Genomic DNA, 26,343 nt, shown 5'->3' with positions numbered 1-26,343 from the left:
CGCCAACACCTCTCCTTCTTTAGGAAATTTGACATGTCTCCAATGACTCTACAGGTGCACCATAGAAAGCAGACTGTCGGGTTGCATCACAGCTTGGTTTGGGGACAGCTCTGCCCAAGGCAAGAAATTGCAGAGTTGTGGATGTAGCCCAGTCCATCACACAGACCAGACTCCCCACCATTGACTCCATCTATGCTACCTCAGGAAAGCAGCCAACATAATCAAAAAAATGTCTAATGTCATCAAAGACCCACACCACCCTGGTCACGCTCTCATCATGCTGGTACCATTAAGAAGAAGGTACAGGAGCCTGAAAACCATGGCCTCCAGGTTCAAGGATAGCTTCTTCCTGGCAACCACCATGTACACTGCACAACACTAACCTCAGCCCTACATCAGCAATGATCTGCTGCCGACTTTGTTTTGGTTGCACTATGTACTTTGGCTTTGCACTATGATGCTCTGGATAGCTCGTGTGACTAATTAGTCATTCATAACATTGGTGTTTATTGTACATTTGTCTGTGTATTATTGCGCTAATTGGCCTGAGAATCTCAATGATCTGTTGCCAGTATTGCGATAATTAAACAATCTTGATTCCTGGAGCTCTAGTCGTTGGTTACACGGTTACGTGCTGATGCCTACTCACCTGCTGGCTATCATCCAGCATACGGAGCATGTCTCTGAGCTTGCCGAGAGTGTCATCCGCCATCCCAATCAAGTTTGAGGTTTCCAGTTTTTTATCTTCCAATTCATTGTGTTTTTCCTGTGGAGAAACATGATGTGTGACTTGTGGCGTCGCGTTAGATACAGCGCAGAATTAGGCCCTTCGCCCCACCGAGTTCGCGCTGACCAGCGATCCCTGCGCACTAGCACTATCCTACACACACTAGGGACAATTTACAATTATACCAATTGTATACCAACCTGTATGTGTTTGGAATGTGGGAGGAAACCGGAGATCCCGGAGAAAACCCATGAAGGTCACGGGGAGAAAGTATAAACTCCGTACAAACAGCACTTGCGGTCAGGATCAAACCCGAGTCTCTGGTGCTGTAAACACGAGTCTCTGGTGCTGTAAGGCAGCAATTCAGTTACAATGGTCCATGGATAGGGAAGGTTTAGAGGCGGACACAAGAAACTGCAGATGCTGGAACCTTGAGCAAAGCAAAGAATGCTGGAGGAACTCAGCGGATCAGGCAGCATCTGTGATAGGTGACGTTTCGCGTCGGGACCCTTCTTCAGACTGATTTAATTCTTCATCAGTCTGAAGGTCCCAACCCGAAATGTGCTCTGTCCATTTCCCTCCACAAATGCCGCATGACTCGCTGAGTTCCCTTTATACTGTTTCTGTACATTGTGGACGGCTCGATTGTAATCATGTATAGTCTTTTAGCTGACTGGATAGCACGCGACAAAAAGCTTTTCACTGTACAATAATGAAATGAACCGTCCATAGATGCTGCCTGACCCGCTGAGTTCCACCAGAACTTTGTTAATACCAAACAAAACACAATCTAAAGCCTGATAATACCAGTTCCCTGCCAACAGATGTCGCTGGTGTGTGTTAAATAGATTAGCTTCACCTTGGCTGAAACCGGATCTCTTCACAAAGTGCAGATATTCCATGGAATGTCAATCAGACATAGATAGGATAGACGGGCAGAATCCTTATTCTTAGGGTGGAAATGTCAAAGACTAGAGGGCATAGCCTTAAGATGAGAGGGGGAATGTTTAAAGGAGATGTTATTTACACAGAGGGTGGTGGGTGCCTGGAACTCGCTGCCAGGGGCTGGTGGTGGAGGCAGATACGATAGTGGTGTTTAAGAGACTTTTAGATAGGCACATGGATATGCAGGGAATGAAAGGATATGGATCACGTGCACGCAGAGCAGGTTAGTTTATCTTGGCAGCACGTTCGGCACGGACGTTGTGGGCCGAAGGGCCTGTTCCTGTGCTGTACGTTCAAAGTGGGTTGGTGTTACAAGGCAGACTGTCTGAAGCAGTCCCTGAGGATGACCACATAGCCTGACCTTCATGTAAAATTGATCAGAATACAATCTTACAGAAAAGAAACCGCAGATAATATAATTTTCATACAAAATTAGTCACCTTAATGGCTTGCAGTGCGATGGAGTTAATTTTGTTGATGTCTTCAGCCTTCTTGGTTAATTTTGCTGCGTCAGTCATTGCTTCTTGAAGATCCATCAGTTTGGCCAGATATGAGCTCAATGCATCCTTTATATCTGTAGCAAGCATCTTGTTCTCATTGATATTTTTTTGAATATTCTTAATCCGATCAAGCACTGTAAGATGATAAACATATAGTCATAGAGTGATACAGCATGGAAACAGGCCCTCGGCTCAACTTGCCCACACCAACCAAAATGCCCCATCTACACCAGTCCCACTTGTCTGTGTTGGGTTGACATCTCTCTGAACCCGTCCTGTCCATGTCTACATGTTTCTTAAACATTGTGCCTCAATGCGCCTAAACCCATCTCAACCACCTCTTCCAGCAGCTCGTTCCATACACTCACCACCCTTTGTGTAAATAAGTTACCTCTCAGGTTCCTATTAAATCTATCTTCCCCCCTCACCTTAAACCTATGTCCTCTGGTTCTCGATTCCCCAACTCTGGGAAAAAGACCCTGTGCGTTTGCCTGACAAATAACAACGATTACATTTGCTTCAAATAAGTTATTCACAAAGATTTAAATTATCATATTCAAACGCCAATAAAATAACATGTTAAATTCAAATCAAGTCAAATCTCTCACCAACCTCTCAGAGATCTCCATCTCAAATTTTCATAACCCAATCAATTTTCTGTTCAATTTCCCCTCAGGTTCATCTTCTCTTTAACAAATCACCATTGTAGTGTCTTATCAAATGTCTATATAAAGTATTTTTCGATTTCCCTATTCTGTGCATTTACTCTATTTAATCTTTTCATGATATTGCACACAAGGAATTTAGGTTATAAGGTGGCAGATAATATGTTGGTAAAACAAGCCTGCAGAACAGATGGATTCCAGCTTGTCTGGTAGCGGATGTTATATACGATGCTCAAAACCCAGCAAGAAGCTGTAAGAAGGATTTTATCGGGATGCATCAGAGTTTGGTTTGGGAACAGCTCTGCCCAAAACCACAAGCAGAAAGTTGTGGATGTAGTCCAGTCCATCACACAGACCAGACTCACCACCATCGACTGCATCTATACTTCCCTTTGCCTCGGGAAAGCAGGCAACATTATTAAGGATCAACCACTCACTCCCCAGTCATTCCCTCTTCTCCCCTCTTCCGTCGGGCAGAAGATACAAAAGCTTGAATCCACTCACCACCCCATTCAGGAACTGCTTCTTTTCTGGTGATATTAAACTGTTAAACTTTTCTCCCATATGCTAGGTTGTAGTCCTGATCTACCAGCCTACTGCATTGCAGACCTTGCACTTTTTTATTGCACTTTCTCTGTAACTGTAATGCCATAGAAGTGCAACGTTATATTCTACACTCTGGCTTTTTAGATTTAGGTTTATTATTGTCACATGTATTGAGGTATGATAATCAAGAAAAACGATGATAAGCAAGAAAAAAAAGTCCCAGCCATTTCATCCAAGTAGCAACCATCCGGGTTGCTAAACACTTTCATTCTCCTTCCCATTCCCACACAGACCTTTCTGGCCTAGGTCTCTTCCATTGTCAGAGTGAGGCTAAAACGCAAATTGGAGGAACAGCATCTCATATTTTGCTTGGGCAGTTTACAACCCGGTGGTATGAATTTTGATTTCTCTAACTTCACGTAGCCCCGGCATTCCCTCGCTCTCTATCACTCCCCCATCCAAGTCGCACTAGCTTCTCGTTTTCATCCAACAAACAGCTAACGATGGTCTGTTTCCTTTATCATCGTTATTTTGCATAGCTTTCTCTCATTGTTCTATATCTCTCGTTTCCCTTATCCCTAACCAGTCTGAAGAAGGGTCTCGACCCGAAATGTCACCCATTCCTTCCCTCCAGAGACGCTGCCTGTCCACTGAGTTACTCCAGCTTTTTGTGTCTATCTCCAGCCATTTCAAACTTACCCTACAACTCAAGCCCGCAAGCCCAGTTAACATTCTGGTGAATCTCTCCTGCACCCTTTCCATCTTCGTCTCACTTTGAACCATCCTACCAACAACTAGGGAGCGGTCCCGAGCTATCATCAACCTCATTGGAGACCTTCAGACTATCATTAATCGGACATTACTGGACATTATCTTGCACTAAACATTATTCCCTTTATCATTTATCTGTACAGTGTGGGTAGCTTGATTGTAATCATGTATTGTCTTTCTGCTGACTGATAACATGCAGCAAAATGCTTTTTATTGTACCTCGGTCGGTACGGCTGACAATAAACTAAACTGAACCCAACTCTGCCTTCAGCCCAGCAGCAGCTCTGAAGGAAGGTGCCGCATCAACCCTCCCATTCTTTTGCAGGAAAGCAGAATTTAACAGGGCTTACATAGTTCAGATTCAGTCTTTTCCCGATCTGCCACCTTCCTCTCCTCGTCGAAGTTGAGGCCCCTCATCTCGTTGAGCATTCGTTCTACCTCGGTCATGTTCTGCACAGTGCCTCCGGACCCAATATCCTTCAGCTTCTTGAGGAGATCTGAAAGGAGAAACAAAACCACACTGCAGGAGAAAAGCCTTTCCGTTCTGCCTTTGCAACAAAGTTTGCTTACAACACCTAGAAGGGTTATGGGCCAAGCGCAGGCAGGTGGGACTAGTGTCGATGGGGCTTGTTGGTCGGCATGGTCAAGCTGGGCCGAAGGGTCTTTTTCATACTCCATGACTCTATGAATTTGGTGAAACCATATTTGGTTGGAGTGGTGAAGGAGGCAAATATTGCTTGACTTCATAGGTCAGGGCATAGAAGATTAAAGTTTAATTTAGTTTAGAAATAAAGATTAGAAACAGGCCCTTTGGCCCACCGAGTCCATGCCGACCAATGATCATCCATACACTAGCTCTGGGGCAATTTACAGAAGCCAATTATCCTACAAATCTACACGTCTTTAGCGCTGAAAGGTAGCAACTCTACCGCTGTGCCAGTGTGCCGTTCTTTAGATGGGATGTTATTTCGTAACTTCACAAAGCACTGGTTTGCATGTGGAGTATATTATAAATGAAGTGTGTGTGTGTGCATCTGTTGTGCTGCTGCAAGTAAGAATTTCACTGTTCCGTTTCAGAACGTACAACAGTAAAACATTCTTGACCCTTGCCCCCTTACCTGAGATGTTCATTGCCACATTTTCTACGTTTGTCAGCAGGTCACGTGCCCGTTGCGTGGTCACGTCCACCGACGTTAGTAGCTGCTGCGTGCTCCGCGAATTCTTTTCCGCCTTAACATGAAACATTATCCAGTGTTAGAACAGGGCTTGCAATAAAACTCCAGTCTGCAGAGCCCAGCCCCACATCCATGCGCAGCCCCTAACATACGCTCCAAGCAATGCGGCCTTAATGTGCGGGGATCACTGGTTAGTGCAGACTCGGTGTGGAGAAGAGCCCACTTCTGTGCTGTTTCTCTAAACTCTTTAAACTAAACTAAACATTGGATTCCCAGCTTGTTGGAAAGGGTGCAGAAGAGATTCACCAGGATGTTACCTGGGCTTGGAGACTTGAGTTATAGGGAGAGGTTGGGTAGGCTGGGACTTCTTTGAGCATAGGAGGCTGAGGGGTGACCTTATTGAGGGGGTACAAGATCATGAGGGGCATGGATAAAGTGAACACTCACAGACTTTTTCCGAGAGGTCAGGGGATATGGGGAGAAGGCAGGAGAATGGGGTTTAGAAGGAAAGATATATCAGTCATGATTGAATGGCGGAGTAAACATGATGGGTCGAATGGCCTAAATCTGCTACTAGAACTTACGAACTTATGAGAGGATTTAAAAACTTTCGGGCATAGGTTTAAGGTGAGAGGGGAAGGATTTAAAAGGACCTCAGGGACAACTTTTTCACTCAGATGGTAGTCCGTATCTGGAACGAGCTGCCAGAGGAAGCTATAAAAGCGTGTACAATTACGAGTTGAAATCATGTTTGGCACGGACATTGTGGGCCAAAGGGACTGTTCCTGTGCTGTACAGTGCTATGTCCCATTACGACTTCTCTCAGGTGGGATGGTGTTTTTCCAAATGTTTCCCCACCTTTCCCTTATCTCCATCACCATGTTACACCCTTGTAAAGACACGTTGTATATTTCAAAATGGGAGAAGGTGCTTGCCTTTTCTTCGAGAGCGTTGATATCTTGAATGAGATTCAGGTTGTCATTTTCCAAATTGTCAGTCTGTTTCACCTGTGTGTTGACGATGGATCGGTACGCATCCAGATCCGACTGAAACACACAAACAACTCACTTCAGCTACATTGAGACAACTCCATTTGTTACTTCAGGTATATTTTTAGCAAACTTTACATGCTATAAATCATTTTCAGTCCACTAGAAAATACATTCCAAAATCATAAATTTTAGGTGAATTACTTTCAAATTTACTCTCATTCTCTCTCACACACATTCTCTCTCACACACACATTCTCCCACACATTCTCACACACACAAATTCTCATGTACACTCCCACGCTTTCACATACATACATTCACACACTCTCACATATACTTTTCTCGCACATTCTCACATACACACTATCTCACATACTCTTACACACACACACACATTTTTTCACATACACACACTCTCACCGCACACATTCTCACACACTTACATTATCTCACAAATGCCCCTCTCTCACAGACACACACTCACAATCACATACTTTTTCCTCTCCAACATATACACCACATCAACCTAACCAAGAAATCACAAATGGGTTTGGTATTAATTGGGTATTTTTAAGCACTAAACTAACATTTTGTTTAAGACGAAAAATACACAAGGTTTTACAATCACGGCAAAGTTGAAACATTGAGGGAGGTTGCTATGTGAAGTTCTGAGGCAGGTGTGATGCAGCGAGTACACACGGTTGCAAAAGGTGAGCTGTGGGATGAGGCCATCGCTGAAGGCCCAAACAGCAGCCTGGGGCATGACTCCTTGAGACTGAGCGTGCGGACTGGACTAGACTTTGGAAATGTGGACTACTACTGTACACTTGTTACAGAGAAGTAATGCTGAGGCATTATAAAGTACTGCATTTGGAGTATTGTGAACAGTTTCGGCCTCATATCTGAGGAAGCAAGTGCTGGCATTGGAGATGGTCCAGATATATTTTGTGCGTTTGACAGCATTGGGCCTGTATTGGCTGGAGTTTAAAAGGATGAGGGGTAACTTCATTAAAACAAACCAACAGTGAAAAGCCTGGATAGAGTGGATGTGGAGAGGATGTTTCCACTACTGGGAGAATCTAGGACCTGAGGCCATAGCCTCAGAATAAAATAATGTACCTTTAGAAAAGAGATGAGCAGGAATTTCTTGTCAGAGGGTAGTATATCTGTGGAATTCATTGCCACATACGGCTGTGGAGGTCAAGTCAATGGATATGTTTAAGGGTTATGGGGTGAAGGCAGGAGAATGGGGTTAAGAGGGAAAGATCGATTTGCCATGGATGAAAGGCGGAGTCGATGATGGGCTGAATCATTTAACTCTGCTCCTATAACTTATGAACTTATGAACTTTGGTAATCAGGGATTGTGCTTGGGTATGGCAATACTTTAATGAACTGTATGCAAGAAAAAGAGTTTCACTGTGCGTTTGCACATGTGACAATAAAGCGCTGTTGACCGTTGACCACCGTGTCTACCTCGGTCCGTTTGATGGCCTTGTCCAAGTTGTCCATTTGGAGTCGTGCACTAGCACTGATGTTTGCATTCTGAAGTTGCAGTTTGATTTTCTGGATGTCCGAATCCATCTTGCTCAGGTCAACCAGCAATGTTTCTACACAGCTATCACAGACTGGGACACAAGAAGAACAGGTTAGCACGGCAGTGCTCCACTGGCACAGAAACCAAACACTGGCAGACACAGCGATACATCTCTCACATGATCAGACTTGTCCCACGTCGGGCATCCCTTCTTGTAACGTTCAGGTTCAGGGGCAGCTTCTGCCCAACACCCATCAGGCTCGTGAACACCACAAACTCCAACTAAACTCCGAACTACACTTTAGACTTTAGAGATACAGTGTGGAAGTAGGCCCTTCAGCCCACCGAATCTGCGCCGACCAGCGATCACCCTGTACACTAGCACTATCCTACACACTAGGGACAATTTACAATTTTACCAAAGGCCATTAACCTACATATCTGTACGTCTTTGGAGTGTGGGAGGAAACCGGAGCACCCAGCGAAAACCCATGCGGTCACAGGGAGAACATACAGACGCCTTATAACAGAGGGGAAGAAGCTGTTCCTGAGTCTGGTGGTGCGCGCTTTCAAGCTTGAAGATTGAGAGCAATCACGGTTTGGGCAAACGAACCCGTGGCCAACATAGACAACTCCACACAGACAGAACCTGAGGTCAGAATCAAACCTGAGTCCCTGGCGGTGTGAGGCAGTGCCTACTGTGCTCGAACCCCAGGGACTCAACCTTCCCCACCCAACGCTCCCAGAGTCAGGACAGAGGCGAGGGGGCTGTTTTACTCACTGTCGCACTTTCCATCAGAGCTGGTGTCTTTGTGTTCCTCATTATTACAGTCTGTGAAGGAACAAAACATATTCATGAGCGGTCATGTCGAGGACCTCAGGATAAATGCAATGAGTGTGGGGATTCTAAAGAGAAAGACCGGAAATAGGAATTTACTTGTTCCAGTTTAAAACATTCTACGGAATCAGAAAGAGAGATGTGATGCAGAAAGAGGTCCTTCAGCCCATTGAGTCCCTGCTAACCATCAACTCAGGAAAGTAACCAACATAATCAAGGACCATGCACACCCCCTTCTCCCCTCTCAAGATTTCCTCTTCTCAAACAAAATCAATTTCAAAAAGTGCATTTACCCTGCGGACCTGGGGGGTAACTTTTTCACACAGAGGGTGGTGGGTATTTTGAACGAGCTGCCGGAGGAGGTAGTTGAGGCAGGTACTATTACCCTGTACAACATTTAAAATACATTTGGACAGGCACATGGATAAGAAAGGTTTGGCGGGATATAGACCAAACACAGCAGGTGAGTGTGATATATGGAGCATGTTGGGCTGAAGGGCCTGTTTCCATGCTGTATTACTTTATGACTCGAAGAGTCTCCCATTGGGCAAAAGATTCAGAAGCTTGAAATCGTGTACTACTAGATTCAGGAACAGCTGTTATCAGAATACTGAATGGTCCTCTCATAAGCAAAGAATAATTTCCCAATCTTCCACCCAACCTTGTTATGGCCCTTGGACTTTTTTTCACCAGCACTTTTTCTGTAACTGTAACACTACATTCTGCATTGTGTTTATTTTCCCTTTTGCACTACCTGACGTTACATGTGCAGCATGATCTCACTGGATAGCACGCAAAATAAAGTTTTTCACAGTATCTCAGTAAACATGACCAATACCAATACCACAGATGCAATGCTGAGGCTTCATAAGGCACTGGTCAGACCGCATTTGGCGTATTGTGAGCAGTTTTAGACCCCATATCTGAAGAAGGATGTGCTGGCGGTGGAAAATATCCAGAGGAGGTTTACAAGAATGGCCCCAGGAAAGATTGGGCTAACATATGATGAGCGTTTGATGACACTGGACCTGTACTCATTAGCAAATCTTACCGAATAGTGAAAGGTCTGGATAGAGTGGATGTGGAGAGGATGTTTCCACTCGTGGGAGAGTCTAGGACAAGAGGGCACAGCCTCAGAGTAAAAGGATGTAGCTTTAGAAAGGAGATGTGAAGGAATTTCTTTAGGCAGAGGGTGATTAATCTGTGGAATTCATTACCACAGAAGGCTATGGAGGCTAAGTCAATGCTTATTTTAATGTGGAGATTGACAGATTTCTTGATTAAGAAAGGTGTTTATGGGGAGAATGTTGTATGGGGAGAAGGCAGGAGAATGGGGTTGAGAGGGGAAGGTAGATCAGCCATGATGGAATGGCAGAGTGGACTTGATGGGCTCCGTTTAACTTATGAATACCAGCTCCTGCCCCAATTCTCTTTGTTCTGCGAGGTAATACCTGGGCAGCTGTTACATTGTCCTGTCAAGGGATCACAGCTGGTCGTCTCAGAATTGCCGCACTGACATCTCCGGCATTGATTCCCGATCTCCAGTGGGTTCCCAAAATATCCTGCAGCACACCTGTGGGATTCAATCAGAGTCACGTCAATGCAACTTTACTTTCATTTAAGAGGCAGACACAAAGGGCTGGACAACACAGCGGGTCAGGCAGCATCTCTGGGGAGAAAGCTTACAGCAGGTGGCGTTTCAGGTCGGGTCCTCTCTCCAGAGATGCTGCCTGATCGGCTGAGTTACTCCAGAATCTTTGGTCTAAACCACCATCTGCCGTTCCTTGTTTTTACTTTAGTTTACTTTAAAGATACAGCACGGAAACAGGTCCTTCGGCCCGACCAGTCCATGCCGACCAGCGATCGCCCCGTACACTAAAACTATCCTACACAACACCAGGGACAATTTACAATTTTTACCAAAGTCAATTAACCAACAAACCAGTGCATCTTTGGAATGTTGAAGGAAACCAGTGCATGTACGAACTCCGTACGGATAGCACCCATAGTCAGGATCGAACCCGGGTCTCTGGCTCAACTTCACTGCTGCACCACTGTGTCATCTGAGTGCAACATACTCCTCTGTCCCATAATAACATATAAAGATAGAGAGCTTAGTTGCATAGTTAACTTGGCATCATGTTCGGCATGGACATTGTGGGTCGAAGGGCCTGTGTTCTACGATCCTGTGCCTTTTCTATTTTCTCGCCCGATTCCAGGGGACTGATACACAAGAGGAGTTGTGTATGGCTTAATTGTGCCCATGTATCATGTGATTTAACGGGATAGCGAGCAAGCCAAGCTTTTCACTGTATGACGGTACACACGACAGTAATGAACCAATAACACCATTGCTTTACAAAGCTTGGCATTGTGATTAATGATGAAAGACTAACCTCTCGCATTTTGTCCCGTTATAGCCTGGTTTACAGGAGCACCTCATGGCACCATTAACCTCATCACACCGTGTGGCAAAGCTGTGAAGGGAAGCAAGTTACAGATGATCAAAGAATCAGGATGATATCGGGGAACAGCATCTCACTGCAACCCAACAGTATGAAGACTGGATTCTGCAATTTTAAGTCATGACCCCCCATGCCTTCTCTCTTTCCCTGCCCCGCACCAACACCAGTGAACACACATTTCTCCCACCATCTCCCATCCGCCCCGGAAGGCCTGTTTACATACTGTATCTTCCAATCTAAACCCCTCTCCCTCCTCTGTATGCTCCTCTCCTATCATGACTCCCCCAATTCCCTTTTGTTCCCTTTCTTTCCCCTCCCTCACTTCCACCCATTTCCTTGCCTCCAACTTTGCATGACCTCCTTATCTGACACCATTTTGTCTCCCTATCACCTCTGTGACTTACTCCAGCCATCTGCCAAATAACCCCCCCCCCCAACCTGTGTCTATCAATCACTTGCCAGACTAAGTTCTTCCCCACCTCTCTTTGCCAGCTTTCTCCTCCCTGAGGAATGGTTATTGGAACCCAAAACGTTATCTGCCCATTTCCCTGCACAGATGCTGACCCGGCACTCGGTGTTTGCTCACAGAGCTGTGACACCGTGTTTGGTTGTGTGGTGCTTACTTGTTGCTGGGCCCTGTGTGTGGACAAGCACAGGCTCTGCAGACACTCCGGGTGGCACTGCCAAAGAAACCGGGCTGACACCGTTCACAGTGATCCCCCTCCGTGTTATGTTGACAGTTCTGTTAAAGAAGACAACACCAGTTAGAGTCACAGAGTAATACAGCAGGCCCTTTGCCCCAACTTACCCACGCCGACCAAGATGCCCCATCTACACTCGCCCCACCTGGCCAAGTGTCTTTTAAATGTTGTTATTGTACCCGCCTCAACTGCCTCCTCTGCCAGCTTGTTTCACCCTCCGCATGAACGAGTACCACAACAAGTTCCTATTAAATCATTCCCTTCTCACTATAACACTTAAATCCACTATAAACACTTGATCCACTTAAAAGATATAAACACTGAGAATAACGCAAGTGCTGGAGAAACACATCGGGTCAGTTTGAAGAAGGTTCCCATCCTGTCCATTCCATCCACAGATGCTGCCTGGCCCACTGAGTTTCCCAGCATTTAATGTCTGCTTAAGTTTCAGCAATGGGCAGAGACGTGATAGATGGAGGACCATTCAGCCGTGTGATACCAGCGGGGAAGAAACTGTTCCTGAATCTGGTGGTATGTGTTTTGAAGCCTTTGCATCTCCTGCCTGGCGGGAGAGGGGAGAAGAGGGAATGAGTGGTCCTTGATTATGTTGGCTACTTTCCTGAGGCAGAATGAAGTGTAACATGGTCTGGGAACAGCTCCATCCAAGGCCGCAAGAAATCCCAGAGTTGTAGGCGCCGCCCAGACCATCATGCAAACCAATCTCCTTCCATTGACTCCATATACACTTCACGCTGCCTCGGCAAGGCCACCAGCATAAAGAAGGACAAATCTCACCCCAGATGCTCCCTCTTCTCATCAGGCAAGAGGTAGAGGAGTGTGAAAGCGCACACCTCCAGATTCAAGGACAGTTTATTCCCAGTTGCTATCAGGCAACTGAACCATCCTATCACCAACTAGAGAGCGGTCCTGAACAGCTATCTACTTCATGGGAGACCATTGTTCAAGTTCAAGTTAAAGTAAGTTTATTGTCATGTGTCCCTGATAGGACAATGAAATTCTTGCTTTGTTTCAGCACACAGAACATAGTAGGCATTTACTACAAAACAGATCAGTTTGGACTATCTTTAATCGGACTTTATTTTGCACTAAACGTTATTTCTTTTATCCTGTATCTATACACTGTGGACGGCGTGACGTTAATCATGTATAGTCATTTCACTGACTGGTTAGCACACAACAAAAATGCTTTTCACTGTTCTCGGTACATGTGACATTAATAAGTTAAACTGAATTAGATGGAGTCGATGGCAGGGAGTTGTGTCTGGGCTATGTCCATGACTCTCTGCAGTTTAGTCTCTGTGTGACATTGATTCGGTCATTCTAAGTTCATTAGTTTTTACAGAACTAGGAGCAAGGGAACGGTGGGAAACTGGATCGGTTATGGTTCAGCAGACAGCCGCACTGTCTGTAGAGGATTGTGTGTTTGATCCAACGCCACCACTGACTATGAACCTGGATATATACCAGGGATCAGGGCCCATTCCACGTCCGGGCCAAATGGTCTCCTTTTGTGCTGTAAGATTTTCTTCCAGCAACCATTGAGATTTCAAATTGTCCGATGAGAATATTTGCAAAATGCATTAAAAAAACATCAATTACGACTTAAAAAACGAGAAATAGACCAGAATTGGAGCATATATTTGCTTCTCTGGGCCATGTTAAATCACAGCAGCATACAATTGCCTACATCGGCCTCACTCCCAGCCCCCCAGCTATGTGGAGTTGTTCCACTGAGGGGAGGGACTGGGATGCAGACAGCTGGATTACAATTTAAAATCTGCTTGTTAAACTCTGCCCTGAGGAAATACAGCCAATTCTTTTCTATTTGGAAGATTTGCTCTCACATTCCTCCTGAGTGCTGTGACAATTTTTAAATCAACTTCATGTGGGGTTTTTTTCTGTGTGTTTGTCAGGGTCTGATGTCGTGGGCAAGACTCATCCCATGTCCCCGAGTGGTAAAAGGGACACAAAGTGCTGGAACAACTCAGAGGGTCGGGCAGCATCCTAGGAGAATGTCATCCTAGGAGATGCCCCCTCCTAGGAGGGGGCATCTTTTTCCCTTTTCTCCAGAGATGTTGCCTGACCCGCTGAGTTTATTTATTTTTTATCTTATTATTTATTTTTATTCAAATCGTTTGCTATGTCGCTCTTCAAGGGAGATGCTAAATGCATTTCGTTGTCTTTGTACTGTACACTGACAATGACAATTAAAATTGAATCTGAATCTGAATCTGAGTTACTCCCGCACTATGTGTCTTTATTTCCGCCAATAACTTTCCTCTTACATTCGACCTTGCGGAGATTGTGTTCACAAATTGTATCTTGGTAATAAATGGACACTCCCAGGAGGTTCTTTGGCCCATTGTGCCTTATTCTATTATTCAATGATCCAGGTTCACCCTGCTCGGCAAGGTCAACCAGTCTCACCCCAGTCACTCTCTCCTCCCCTGTCTGTGTTTTAAAACGTAGTAACCAGTTATTTTTTGGAAAAAGTGTGTTCCCAGTGCTAATTAGGGGGGGAAACCATGGGATGGGGGAGGGGGGAGGGGAAACCTCTTGAATCCATCGACCTCATTGGAGACCCGACGAACTATTTTCGTTGGGTTTCCGTTCTTTGGGGCTAAACGGAGCGGCCTACATCTATGCAGAAGCCGATGGCTCAATTGTACATCATGTCGCCGTCGCGGGGCTGGCCGACCAAAAACGGGTTTACTGTACCTTGGAGCACTGCTGCTAATAAAACTGCTGCTGCTGCTAACCGGTTTCCTCGGAAGCTCAACGACTTATCTTTGGAAATGGGCACCGCAGAATCGCGGCTCCCTGGAGGGCCATATCTCACTTTTCAGGGGATCTCGCAACGGCGACTTTACAACTTTCCACTCCGAGTCTCTTTCCCACTTTACTTTAGACTTTAGAGATACAGTGCAGAAACAGGCCTTTCGGCCCACTGAGTCCGCGCCGACCAGCGAGCACCACATACACTAGGGCTCTACACACTGGGACCCGGTTTTTCACTGAAGCACCACAAACCTGCATGGCTTTAATGGCAAGAAGAAACCATTGCCATCGCGGTCACGGGGGGAGTGTATACTTTGTACTCTGACATCCGTAGGGGGGGGGGCCCCCTAGTCAGTGGGAAATAAGTTTATTTGGCCTTGCATCACAGCGATGTGATGCCTAGATCCACACGTTATGTTGTGTCCGTGGTACACTTTGGGCGGTATGTATGCAGCGGCAAGTTACGGCCTCACAGCGTTTGACCCGTATTCGATCCAAATGACAATAAATGTATCTTATCTTATCTTATCTTATCTTATTTCCGCCAATAACATTCCTCTTACATTCGACTCTCCGGAGAACGTACAGGTTTGTAAATTGTAATTGGTAATTTGTGTTCCCAGGAGGTTCTTTGGCCCATAGTGCCTTATTCTATTTGCGTCAATGTATGGGGTTCATTGCTGATCGGCAAGGACAACGGTCTCACCCCAGGGCTCTCTCCCCCCTCTTCCATCTCTAAAGATGTACAGAAGTTTGAAAACACTTACCAGCTGTTGGGAAAAGTTATCTTCCCCTTTTATTCCACAACTGACTGTCCTTGACCAAATAGAGTGATTGTCCTGACCTACCAGTATCGACCTGATTGATTAGCTAACGTGCAAAATATAGCTTTTGACTCTACCTCGGTACATGCGACAATAAAAAAACCTCAACATAAACACGGTCCACATAGGCAGCAGCCAAGGTCAGAATCAAACCCAGATCTCCAGCATTAGGAGGCAGTGGCTGTACCAGCTGCACCATTGTGTGTGAGAGAGGTTTCTGAGTAAGATGGTTTATACAGAAGAGGGATTGAGGGAACGTGAGAAACGGAGACAGGGAGATGGAGAGGGAGGAGACAAGATGCAGCGGTGATCGAACCTGCTGTACACAAACAATAACACTTTAAACAATTAAATCCAAATTACTGTGACACAGTGGCACAGCTGGTAGAGCCACTGCCGCACAGCTCCAGAGACCTGGGTTCGATCCCCACCTCGGCTGCTGTCTGTCTGGGTGGAGTTTGCACGCTCTTCTTGTGATTGCGTGGGTTGCCTCCGGGTGCTCCAGTCTTCTCCCAAATCCCAAAGAAGTGTAGGTTTGTAGGTTAATTGGCCCTCTGTAAACTGCCCTGATGCGTAGGGAGTGGATGGGAAAGTAGGATAACATAGAACCAGCGTGAATGGGGGGAGGGGGGCGATAGTTAGCATGGACCTGGTGGGCCAAAGGGCTGTATCTCTGAAATTAAAACTAAAACTATCTCAGTGTCGGGACATCGGTTTGCGGGAACTGCTCCAGTACATCAAGCGCATGGTCCGATCGGACTTTGAATAATGTCACCGAAAATGGTAAATGGTGGCGCCTACATGTGTAATATATGCAAAACGAATTTCACTGTGCAGTTGCATACATGACAAATAAAGAATTCGTGAACTATTGCTACTTACGATGCATTTTCCGGTTCGTGCTTCACACAGGTTTGAATGACCATGACAGCGACAAGGAACACATCGCCCCAAGTAAAATCCCGGGTTTTCTATGTAATATCCATCGCTGCATTTCTGTCAACAGTGGAGGAGATGTGAGTTAACACTGGGAGCCAGGGGAGGAAAGAGGGAGACACACACGCCACCGACAGCGGTGACAAACAGGAAAAAAGTCACCAATAAAGAACCAAGCAGAGTTTACTTCCAGCAAAAAGGCTCAAAGTACTGGAGTAACTCAGCGAGTCAGACAGCATCTCTGGAGAAAAGGAATAGGTTACGTTTCAGCTTGGAACCCTTCTTCAGACCTATACCTTTTCTCCAGAGATGCAAACTGAACCGCTGAGTTACTCCAACATTTTGTGTCTATCTTTGCCAGCATCTGCAGTTCCTTCCTATACATTACATCCATAAAGACAGAATTACAAATTAGCTCAAGTTATGGAAATGCTTCAGGCAATAACATTTTTGTAGGTCTCTGCCCTGAAACGTTAACTCTGTTTCTCCCTTCATAGATGCTGCCCGACCTGCTAAGTGTTCCCAGCATCATTTTGTTTTTATTTCAGATTGTCGGCATCTGCAGGAGTTTGCTTTGACGTACGAGTTACGTAAACATTCGATGACTTGCTCGCACCTCTCTGTGCCTATCGTATTTGCCTCAAACACCACTCCGGTCAGCATGTTCCAGGCACCCACCACCCTTTGTGTAAAAAAAGTTGTCCCAAACATCTCCTTCAAACTTTGCCTTCTCACCCTAAAGCTACACCCTCTAGTCTTTTGACAATGTTACCTTGAGAAAATACTCCAAATGCAGCCTAACGAGTTGAATCAGTACTTTAGATCTGTCTTCACTAACAAAGACACAAACAATCTCCCAGATGTACTCGTGGCTAAAGGACCTAGGGTGACGGAGGAACTGAAATAAATCCACATTAGGCAGGAAATGGTGTTGGGTAGACTGGTGGGACTGAAGGCTGATAAATCTCCAGGGCCTGATGGTCTGCATCCCAGGAAGTAGCTCTAGAAATCATGGACCATTTTCCAATGTTCTACAGATTCAGGATCAATTCCTGTGGATTTTGTGGATTGGAGGGTAGCTAATGTTGTTCCTTTTAAAGAAAGGATGGTGAGAGAAAACAGGGAATTATAGACCAGTTAGCCTGACATCGATGGTGGGGAAGATGCTGGAGTCAATTATAAAAGATGAAATAGCGGCACATTTGGATAGCAGTAAAAGGATCAGTCCGAGTCAGCATGGATTTACGAAGGGGAAATGATGCTTGACTAATCTTCTGGAAATTTTTGACTAGGAAAATGGACAAGGAAGAGCCAGTGGATGTAGTGTACCTGGACTTTCAGAAAGCCTTTGATAAGGTCCCACATTGGAGATTAGTAGGTGTATTTAGAACACATGGTATTGGGGGTAGAGTGCTGACATGGATAGAAAATTGGTTGGCAAACAGGAAACAAAGAGTAGGGATTAACGGGTCCCTTTCAGAATGGCAGGCAGTGACTAGTGGGGTACTGCAAGGCTCGGTGCTGGGACCGCAGCTATTTACAATATACATCAATGATTTGGATGAAGGGATTCAAAGTAATATTAGCAAATTTGCAGATGACACAAAACTGCGTGGTTTTGACCCCAGCTATTTACAATATATATATTAATGATTTAGACAAAGGACTTAAATATAACATCTCCAAGTATGCGGAAGACACAAAGCTGGTGGGCAGTGTGAACTGTGAGGAGGATGCTATGAGGATGCAAAGTAACTTGGATAGGTTGGGTGAGTGGGCCGATGCATGGCAGATGCAGATAAATGTGAGGTTATCCACTTTGGTGGCAAGAACAGGAAGGCAGATTATTATCTGAATGCTGTCAAGTTAGGAAAAGGGGAAGCGCAATGAGATCTGGGTGGCCTTGTATATCAGTCACTGAAAGTAAGCATGCAGGTACATCAGGCAATGAAGAAAGCTAATGGCATGTTAGCCTTCATTATAAGAGGAGTTGAGTATAGGAGCAAAGAGGTCCTTCTGCAGTTGTACAGGGCCCCGGTGAGACCACATCTGCTGTATTGTTGCAGTTTTGGTCTCCAAATTTGAGGTAGTAATATTGAGGGAATGCAGCGTAGGTTCATGGGATGGCGGGACTGACATATGAAGAAAGAATGGATCGACTGGGCTTGTATTCACTGGAGTTTAGAATGATGAGAGGGTATCTTATTGAAACATAAGATTGTTAAGGGATTGGACACGCTAGAGGCAGGAAACGTGTTCCCAATATTGGGGGAGTGCAGAACCAGGGGCCACAGTTTAAGAATAAGGGGTTGGCCATTTAGAACGGAGATGAGGAAAAACGTTTTTACCCAGAGAGTTGTGAATCTGGAATTCTCTGCCTCGGAAGGCAGCGGAGGCCAATTTTCTGGATGCTCTCAGTTAGATAGTGCTCTTAAAGATAGTGGAGTCAAGGGATATGGGGAGAAGGCAGGAACGGGGTACTGATTGTGAATGATCAGCCATGATCACAGTGAAAGGCGGTGCTGGCTCGAAGGGCCGAATGGCCTACTCCTGCTCCTATTGTCTATTGTTTAACCAAAGTCCTATAAAGCTGCATCGAGACCTCCTGACTCTTGCACTCAGTGCCCTAAGCGACGAAGGCAAACATGCCATAGTCATTATTTAATAATCCTGCCATATGATTGAGACGTTACAAACAGTGGGAAAGGCTGACTATCTGGGACTATTTCACAGCGGAGCGAAGACAGATAGAGGAGGAACATTATCAGTTCAGCGGAAGGTATTCACAACAAAACACTGGCCATGATCACCAATTAATAATGAATCTAACTTGGATTCAGGGCAAACCTACTGGCCAACCTAATTGCAGATCTTGCACTCATTCCCTGTAACTGTAATGCTATAACACTATATTCTGCACTCTGTACTAACTTTTGTACTTGTTTATGGCTTGATTGTACTCATGTACATGATTTGACTGCATCTCAGTACACGTGACAATAATAAACCAACACCAATACCGAACTTTGGGAATAGCTCTGCCTAAGACCACAAGAAATAGCAGAGATTTGTTGGTTTGGCCCAGTCCATCACACACACCAGACTCCCCACCATCACGTTGCCTCAGGAAAGCAGCAAACATAATCAAAGTCTTGGCCCTCCCATTTTTTCTTCTCCCCGCTTCCATCAGCAGGAGGTACAGAAGCTGGAGAATGTGCACCACCAGACTCAGGAACGGCCTTGTCCCCTTCACAACTGCTGAACGGTCCTCCCATAAGCACGGGTCCCATCGCATCCCATCGCCATTATTCCATCAAAGACACAGAGAACCCCTTCCAAACTTCATCAGGTCTGAAGAAGGGTCCCGACCTGAAACACCACCGATCCATGTTCTCCAGAGATGCTGCCTGACCCGCAGAGTTACTCCAGCGCGTTGTGTCCTTTTCTGTAAACCAGCATCTGCAGTGTCTTCATCAGCGCAATTGTCCGATCATCTATCTACCTCATGGCTGTTCGTGTCAGACCAGCGGCCAAGGTTCCCCGCGTCACATCACACAGAGGACCTTGGCTGGCTGTGAATTGCTATGAGAGGTCCCAACTTTGATGGCACCTCCCTTCTTCCCATTCAGTGGCTCCAGGGTGAAATACAAGAGGCTCGGAGCAGAGAGATGGTGATATCTTCCCGCAAGAAATGAAGAGGCTAAGGGAATGATTCAGCGACTGAGACAGAAACAAGATCACAACGGGGAGAGGAGAAGAAAGAAATAGATGCAACCTCAGGGCCAGCCCAGTCTGATTATAAGTAGGGAGGTTATAGGATGTATGGTACAGAGCACACTGACTGGTTGCTATACTGCCTGGTTTAGTAACTCAAAAGCCCAAGTACATGGGAGGCTACAGAGAGTGGTGGACATGGCCGGGTCCTTCATAGGATACTGACCTCCCCACCATCGAAGGGATCTACAGGAGGCGCTGTTTCAAAAAGGCAACCAGCATCATCAGAGACCCACACCACCCTGGCCACGCTCTCATCTCGGGAAGAAGGTACTGGAGTCTGAGAACCATGACCTCCAGCTTCAAAAACAACCGATTCCCAACAAACATTAGACTCTTGAACACTGCCCAACACCAACCAATACCTCGGCTACCATGATCTTCTATAGAGTTTGATTTGGTTGCACTGCAGGAGTAGAATAAAAATGCTCGACGAACTTAGCAGGTCAGACATCATTAGTGAGGGGATGGACAGCCAACATTACGGGTTCTTCCGTATGACCCGAAACATTGTCTGTCCATTGTCCCCACACACAAATGCTGCCTGACCCGCTGAGTTCCTCGAGCAATTTTGCTCGAGATTTCAATATCTGTAGTCTTTCGATTAGCCAGAGAGCTGGAGTGTTTGTTTGTCAAATGCACCAGATATGAACTGGAACACCCGCACTCCCTGTACAGGCATATTAGACACCACAACAACCAAAATAAATATACAACAAATTAACCCACAGTAGTGCAACAGTCTGATCAGCCTCAGTACAGCCTGCATGCCCTCTCCCCCACTGCCGAGCCCCTCAAACATGTCCATTCCTATTTCAGTGCTTCACATCGCTGCAACTCTCCAGAGTCATGCAGCACGGAAACAGGCCCTTCGGCCCAACTTTCCCAACTTGCCCGTGCACACAACGATGTCTGTAGATATATTCTGCACCAAGCACTATATTCTCCACTCTTTATCTTCCCCCTTTTGCTCAATCTACTGTACTTGTGTTTTCCTTGATTACATTTGATTTCACCCATTGTGAAAAAGGGTTCCAACCCAAAATATCGCCTATTCTTTTTCTCCCGAGATGCTGCCTGACCCGCTGAGTTACTCCAGCACTTTGTGTCTATCTTCGGTATAAAACAGCATCTGCAGTTCCTTCCTTTACATTTATCTGATCTGACTTGATTGAACAGCATGCAGAACAAAGCTATTCATTGTACACATGAAAATAACAAGATCTGCCTCAGCTGACAACAAACTGTTAACTTTTCTCACATTTTCCCCTCCCATTTTGTGTACCCTTCGTTGTTCCTCTGAGCTAATAAAGCCTCAATACTTGAGAAAACGCACCACAAGTTTTCATTATCACAGAATTTAAAAATAAAACAGACAGCAATTAAATGATTTAAACCCTAGATCTATCTGATGGTGCTGAACAACTGTGGGGCATATTTTCTCTGATCTCCTGAGGGAAATTTTCTTTGAACTATAAACCCACTGGCCCTTCTCAGTCAATGTAGGAGAAGGGTCTCGATCTGAAACGTCGCTTGTCAATCCACAGATGTTGCCTGACCCGCTGAGTTACTCCAGCACTTTGTGCCCTGCTCACTAAATGTTTAACAATGTTTAACAATGTCAGATTAGAAGGTTACCGTTCTGCAGTTGACTCTGTCCCGGAGAATATTTTCCGCTCTCCGTGATACTTTCTTTGGCTTTTCCATTGCCCTCATTCCTCCGAAACATGGCCCGAGGATTGACAGGAGTACCGCCAGCACCTTCAGCCGCCTCGCCCACAAATTACACTCAGGCATCCTCCTTCAGTCTCTGCGTTCGGTGCACACCTTAAAATGGGAAGCTCACTGCCAAAGGCTTCTTTTATAGCTGGTGTGTCAAATGGAGGCTGATTCAATCTCCGGTGTCCTCCTCCCCACCTTTAAACTCAGCCTCGCTGACTCAGGTTTATACGTCAGCCTGAGCCAGCCGGCACTGACAAATAATCCGGCGCATTCGCAGGTCTAGTTGCTACTGGTTCGAAGGTGTGGCAACCGCACACCTATCCTGCGTCTGGACCCAGACGTGTCTAGACAATTGCTCACTCACTTCCCCTATATTTTGGAGTACATTCACTTTGCCCTTGAAACAAGTACACTTCCCAGCACGGTTATCATCTTAGCAACACAAATAAAGGAGGAATGAAAACACAGTGGCCAGCGTCACTTACAGCGAGGTGGGGAAAGGTTTTAGAAAAATAACCAGAGTAGTTTTGTTTATTGTTACGTATAGCGAGGTACAGTGAAAAGATTTTACTTCGAGTTTGAGTTTAGTTTATTGTCATATGTACTGAGGTAAAGTGAAAAGCTTTTTGTTGCTATCCAGTCAGCAGAAAGGCTATACATGATTGCAATTGAGCCGTCCACAGTGTGCAGATACAGGGTAAAGAGAATAACGTACAGTATATTGCAAAATAAAGTCCAGTAAGATAAAGATAGTCCAAGGGTCTCCAATGAGGTAAATTGTAGGTCAAGACCGCTCTCTAGTTGTTGGTAGGATGGTTCAGTTGCCTGATGGCAGCTGGGAAGAAACTATCCCTGAAGATACAAAGTTGGTTTGCAAAAAAAGACATAATGTGCTGGAGTACCTCAGCAGATCAGGCAGCATCTCTGGAGAACATGCATAGGTGACGTTTCAGGTCTGAAGAAGAAAAGAGTCCTGACTCAAAACGTCATCTATCCATGTTCTCCAGAGATGCTGCCTGACCTGCTGAGTTACTCCTGCACTTTGTGTCTTTATTATAAAGTAAACTCATGCTTGTTTATGCTATGCTTTTAGTTTTGCCTTTAGCATTGATTTACCTTGCTTTTTATTTTCCAGGCTTTGCTTTCCTTTAATAGAACAGTACAACACAAGAACAGGCCCTTCAGCCCATGATGTCTGCCAAACACGATGGCGTAAAACTAATCTACTCTCCCATTCCTTTTACCCCTGCATATCCATGTGGCTATCCAAAATACTCTTAAACGCCACTACCGTGTCTGCGTCCGCCACCACCCCGGCAGTGTGTTCCAGGCACCCATCACCCTCTGTATAAGAAACATTTCCCCTGCACATCCCCTTTAACCTTTCCCCCTCTCACCTTTAAGCAATGCCCTCTAATCTTTGACATTTCCACCCTAGGTAAGGGCACTGACTGTCCACCCTATCTATGCCTCTCATTATTTTATATACATCTGTCAGGTCTCCCCTGAACCTCCAATGCTCCAGAGAAAACAAACCTATTTTGTCCCAATGGAGAAAGAAGGAACAGCAGATGCTGGAATCTTGAGATAAATACAAAGTACTGGAGTAACTCAGCGGGTCAGGCAGCATCTCTAGAGAACATGGACAGATGCTGGGCGGCCCACTGAGTTACTCCAACACTTTGTGTTTTGCAAACTGTCTTTGTAGCTGATACCTCCTAAAAGAGGCACCATTCTGGTAAAACATAGAAAGAAAGAACAGAAGATGCTGGTTTATACCAAAGATAGATACAAAGTGCTGGAGTAACTCAGCGGGTCAGGCAGTATCTCTGGAGAAAAAGGATGGGTGATGTTTCTGGTCAGGATCCTTCTTTAGATCATCTGAAGAAGTGTCCTGACCCGAAACAAAACCAATCTTTTTTCTCCATAGATGTGGCCTGGCCCGCTGAGTTACTCCAGCACTTTGTGTCTACCATTCTGGTAAACCTCTTCTTCACGCTCTCCAAAGCCTACATTCTTTCTGGGTCCTTCATAAGTTGCTATTAGATACAAATCTGTTAAAAGCGCATGTTATAAAACTGGTATTTGGGATTAGATCTAACAAAAGTGTGGACTAAACAAGAGGTAATGTCACCTGTGCTAATACATCACAACATGTTCTTACAACATCCTCCAATTATACGCAAAAGCCCCAGGGTGGAGCTAACGCACACAGTTCCCCACCCTGCCGACTAATACTTTTCCGCTAATAAACCTCTACAAACCAAACACACGTACAAACACACAGACCCCTCCCAAGTGTCACATGCATTGATACATACTTACATCACCACATCTACATGCTTTTGCCATGAAAGGACAATATTTCTACAGCACAACAAGTCGGGATGGGATTATTATGAGTTAAACTGCCTGCGAGATACAGTCAGATGGAGTAATAGCAATACAACCTAACACAATCACTCTGTTTCTCTCTCCACAGGTGCTGCCTGACCTGTGAAAAATGATTTTGCTTTTTATTTTGTATGTCTGATGTCTGCACTATTCCCATTTTCAATTACTGGAGGAGCATTTGGTCAGGGGCTTAAGAAAGTCCACCATGTCGTAAGGGCGGCACAGTGGCACAGCGGTATAGTTGCTGCCTAACAGCGCCAGAGACCCTGGTTCGATCCTGACTACGGGTGCTGTCTGTACGGAGTTTGTACGTTCTCCCTGCCTTAAGGGCAGCACAACACCTTGCAAACAGCAACCCATTACAAAGACCAATAGGATAACATAGAACTAGTATGAACGGATGTTCGATGGTCGGCCGAATGACCTGTTTCAATGCTGTAGCTTTCAATCAATTCAAGTTCTGAGAGAGAAAAAGATACAATGTGCTGGAGTAACTCAATGGGTCAGGCAGCGTCTCTGAAGAACATGGACAATGACGATTTGGATCAGGATCCTTCTTCAGACTGAGTGTACTTTATCTTGCACCAAGCATTATCCATGTTATTCCCATTACTATGTATCTGTACACTGTGGATGTCTCGATTGTAATCATGATGTATCTTTCCGCTGACTGGTTAGTACGCAGCAAAAGCTTTTCATCGTACCTCGGTACACGTGACAATAAACTAAACTTAAACTGTAGTAATGGGGAGAAAGCTGGAAGAGAGAGGTGGAGTCGGGACAAAGCCTGGTGAGTGATAGGTGGGTAGATGCAAAGTGCTGGAGTAACTCAGCGGGTCAGGCAACATCTCTGGAGAAAAACGATGGGTGATGTTTCAGATCGGGACCCTTTTTCAGACTGAAAGTAGGGGGTGGGGGCAGGGGTGAAGAGCTAAGACTAAGCAAGGCCGGCCACAAATGACCTCAGGCAGGGTGGTGTCTGGTGGGCCCATTGTTGGCTCAGGAAGATGTGATCTCAAGAGAAACTAGGTGGGGAACTGTAGAACTGGTAAAATGACTAAGGAGGAGGAAAACGGCATGGTTACTTAAAATTATAGAGAATCAATGTTCATACCATTGGGTTGTAAGCTACCCAAGCAAAATATGAGGTGCTGTTTCCCCAGATTGCGTGTGGACTTACTCTGGCAATGGAGGAAACCCAGGACTGGAAGGTCAATGTGGGAATGGGGAGGGGAGTTTTAAATGGTTAGCAGGCGGGAGATCCAGCAGTCCTCGGCGGACCGAGGTAGATACAGGTGGGGGAAGGAGGGTGGGGGGGGGGGGCTTTGACTGGCAGACAGGTGGACAAAGGTCGCTAAGCTTGGCTCAGGGGCATCTCTTGCAGGCTTCGAGTCTCAGGCAAATTGGCAACATGACAAGCCCATTTTAGCTAGTCCTGGGGTAATTAGCACCTCCGTGCCTATTAACAGACTCAAGCATAGGTGTGGTGCTACAACACTGCCAACGAGGGGATTGTTACGGAGCAAAAGAATGTTGGCACGTGTAGCACCAGTGATTAGGAGATGCCAGCTCTAATCTGTAATAAACCCCAGTGGAAACATTTAAACATAACCATTATAAAATAAATTGCACCTATTATAACATTTAGCAATGATTGGAAGATGATCAGAATTTATTTAAATTGCACACTCTTCAGTTTTATTGCTGTTATTAATCATCTCCAGTCAAAGTAACAGAATTTTAAAATGTCGTAGAAATAGTTGGCATCCAGCCCCATGTAAAATGATGAGAGGCATAGATGGGGTAGACCGTTACAACCTGTTTCTCATGGTGGAAATGTCAAAAACAAGAGGGCATAGATTTAAGGTGAGAGGGGCAATGTTGAAAGGATGTGCATGGCAAGTTTGTTTACACACAGGGTGATGGGTGCCTGGAATGTGCTGCTGCGGGTGGTGGTGGAGCCAAATACAATAGTGGAGTTTACGCAGTCACATGGATGTGCAGAGAATGGAGACATATACAGACCATGCGCA

General features: G+C 45.5%; 1 protein-coding gene across 1 annotated transcript in view; it reads right to left on the bottom strand.

Moving 5' to 3' along the window:
• LOC129696407 (laminin subunit alpha-3-like) overlaps window positions 1-26,343 on the bottom strand; it is a 197,421-nt gene that overhangs the window by 39,994 nt on the left and 131,084 nt on the right. Inside the window, exons 42-52 of the mRNA XM_055634270.1 lie at window positions 16,367-16,480; window positions 11,784-11,902; window positions 11,092-11,172; window positions 10,147-10,268; window positions 8,639-8,689; window positions 7,797-7,948; window positions 6,265-6,375; window positions 5,273-5,384; window positions 4,505-4,651; window positions 2,113-2,306; window positions 650-766 (exon numbers count right to left, since the gene is read on the bottom strand). Of these exons, the coding sequence (XP_055490245.1) occupies window positions 650-766; window positions 2,113-2,306; window positions 4,505-4,651; window positions 5,273-5,384; window positions 6,265-6,375; window positions 7,797-7,948; window positions 8,639-8,689; window positions 10,147-10,268; window positions 11,092-11,172; window positions 11,784-11,902; window positions 16,367-16,480 (1,320 nt within the window). The remainder of the gene's footprint in view (window positions 1-649; window positions 767-2,112; window positions 2,307-4,504; window positions 4,652-5,272; window positions 5,385-6,264; window positions 6,376-7,796; window positions 7,949-8,638; window positions 8,690-10,146; window positions 10,269-11,091; window positions 11,173-11,783; window positions 11,903-16,366; window positions 16,481-26,343) is intronic.

This window comes from Leucoraja erinacea, chromosome 4 (assembly GCF_028641065.1).
Source record: "Leucoraja erinacea ecotype New England chromosome 4, Leri_hhj_1, whole genome shotgun sequence".
Lineage (NCBI taxonomy): Eukaryota > Metazoa > Chordata > Chondrichthyes > Rajiformes > Rajidae > Leucoraja > Leucoraja erinaceus.
The sequence above is the reverse complement of the archived record's forward strand: the minus strand, read 5'-3'. Positions and strand labels throughout refer to the sequence as shown.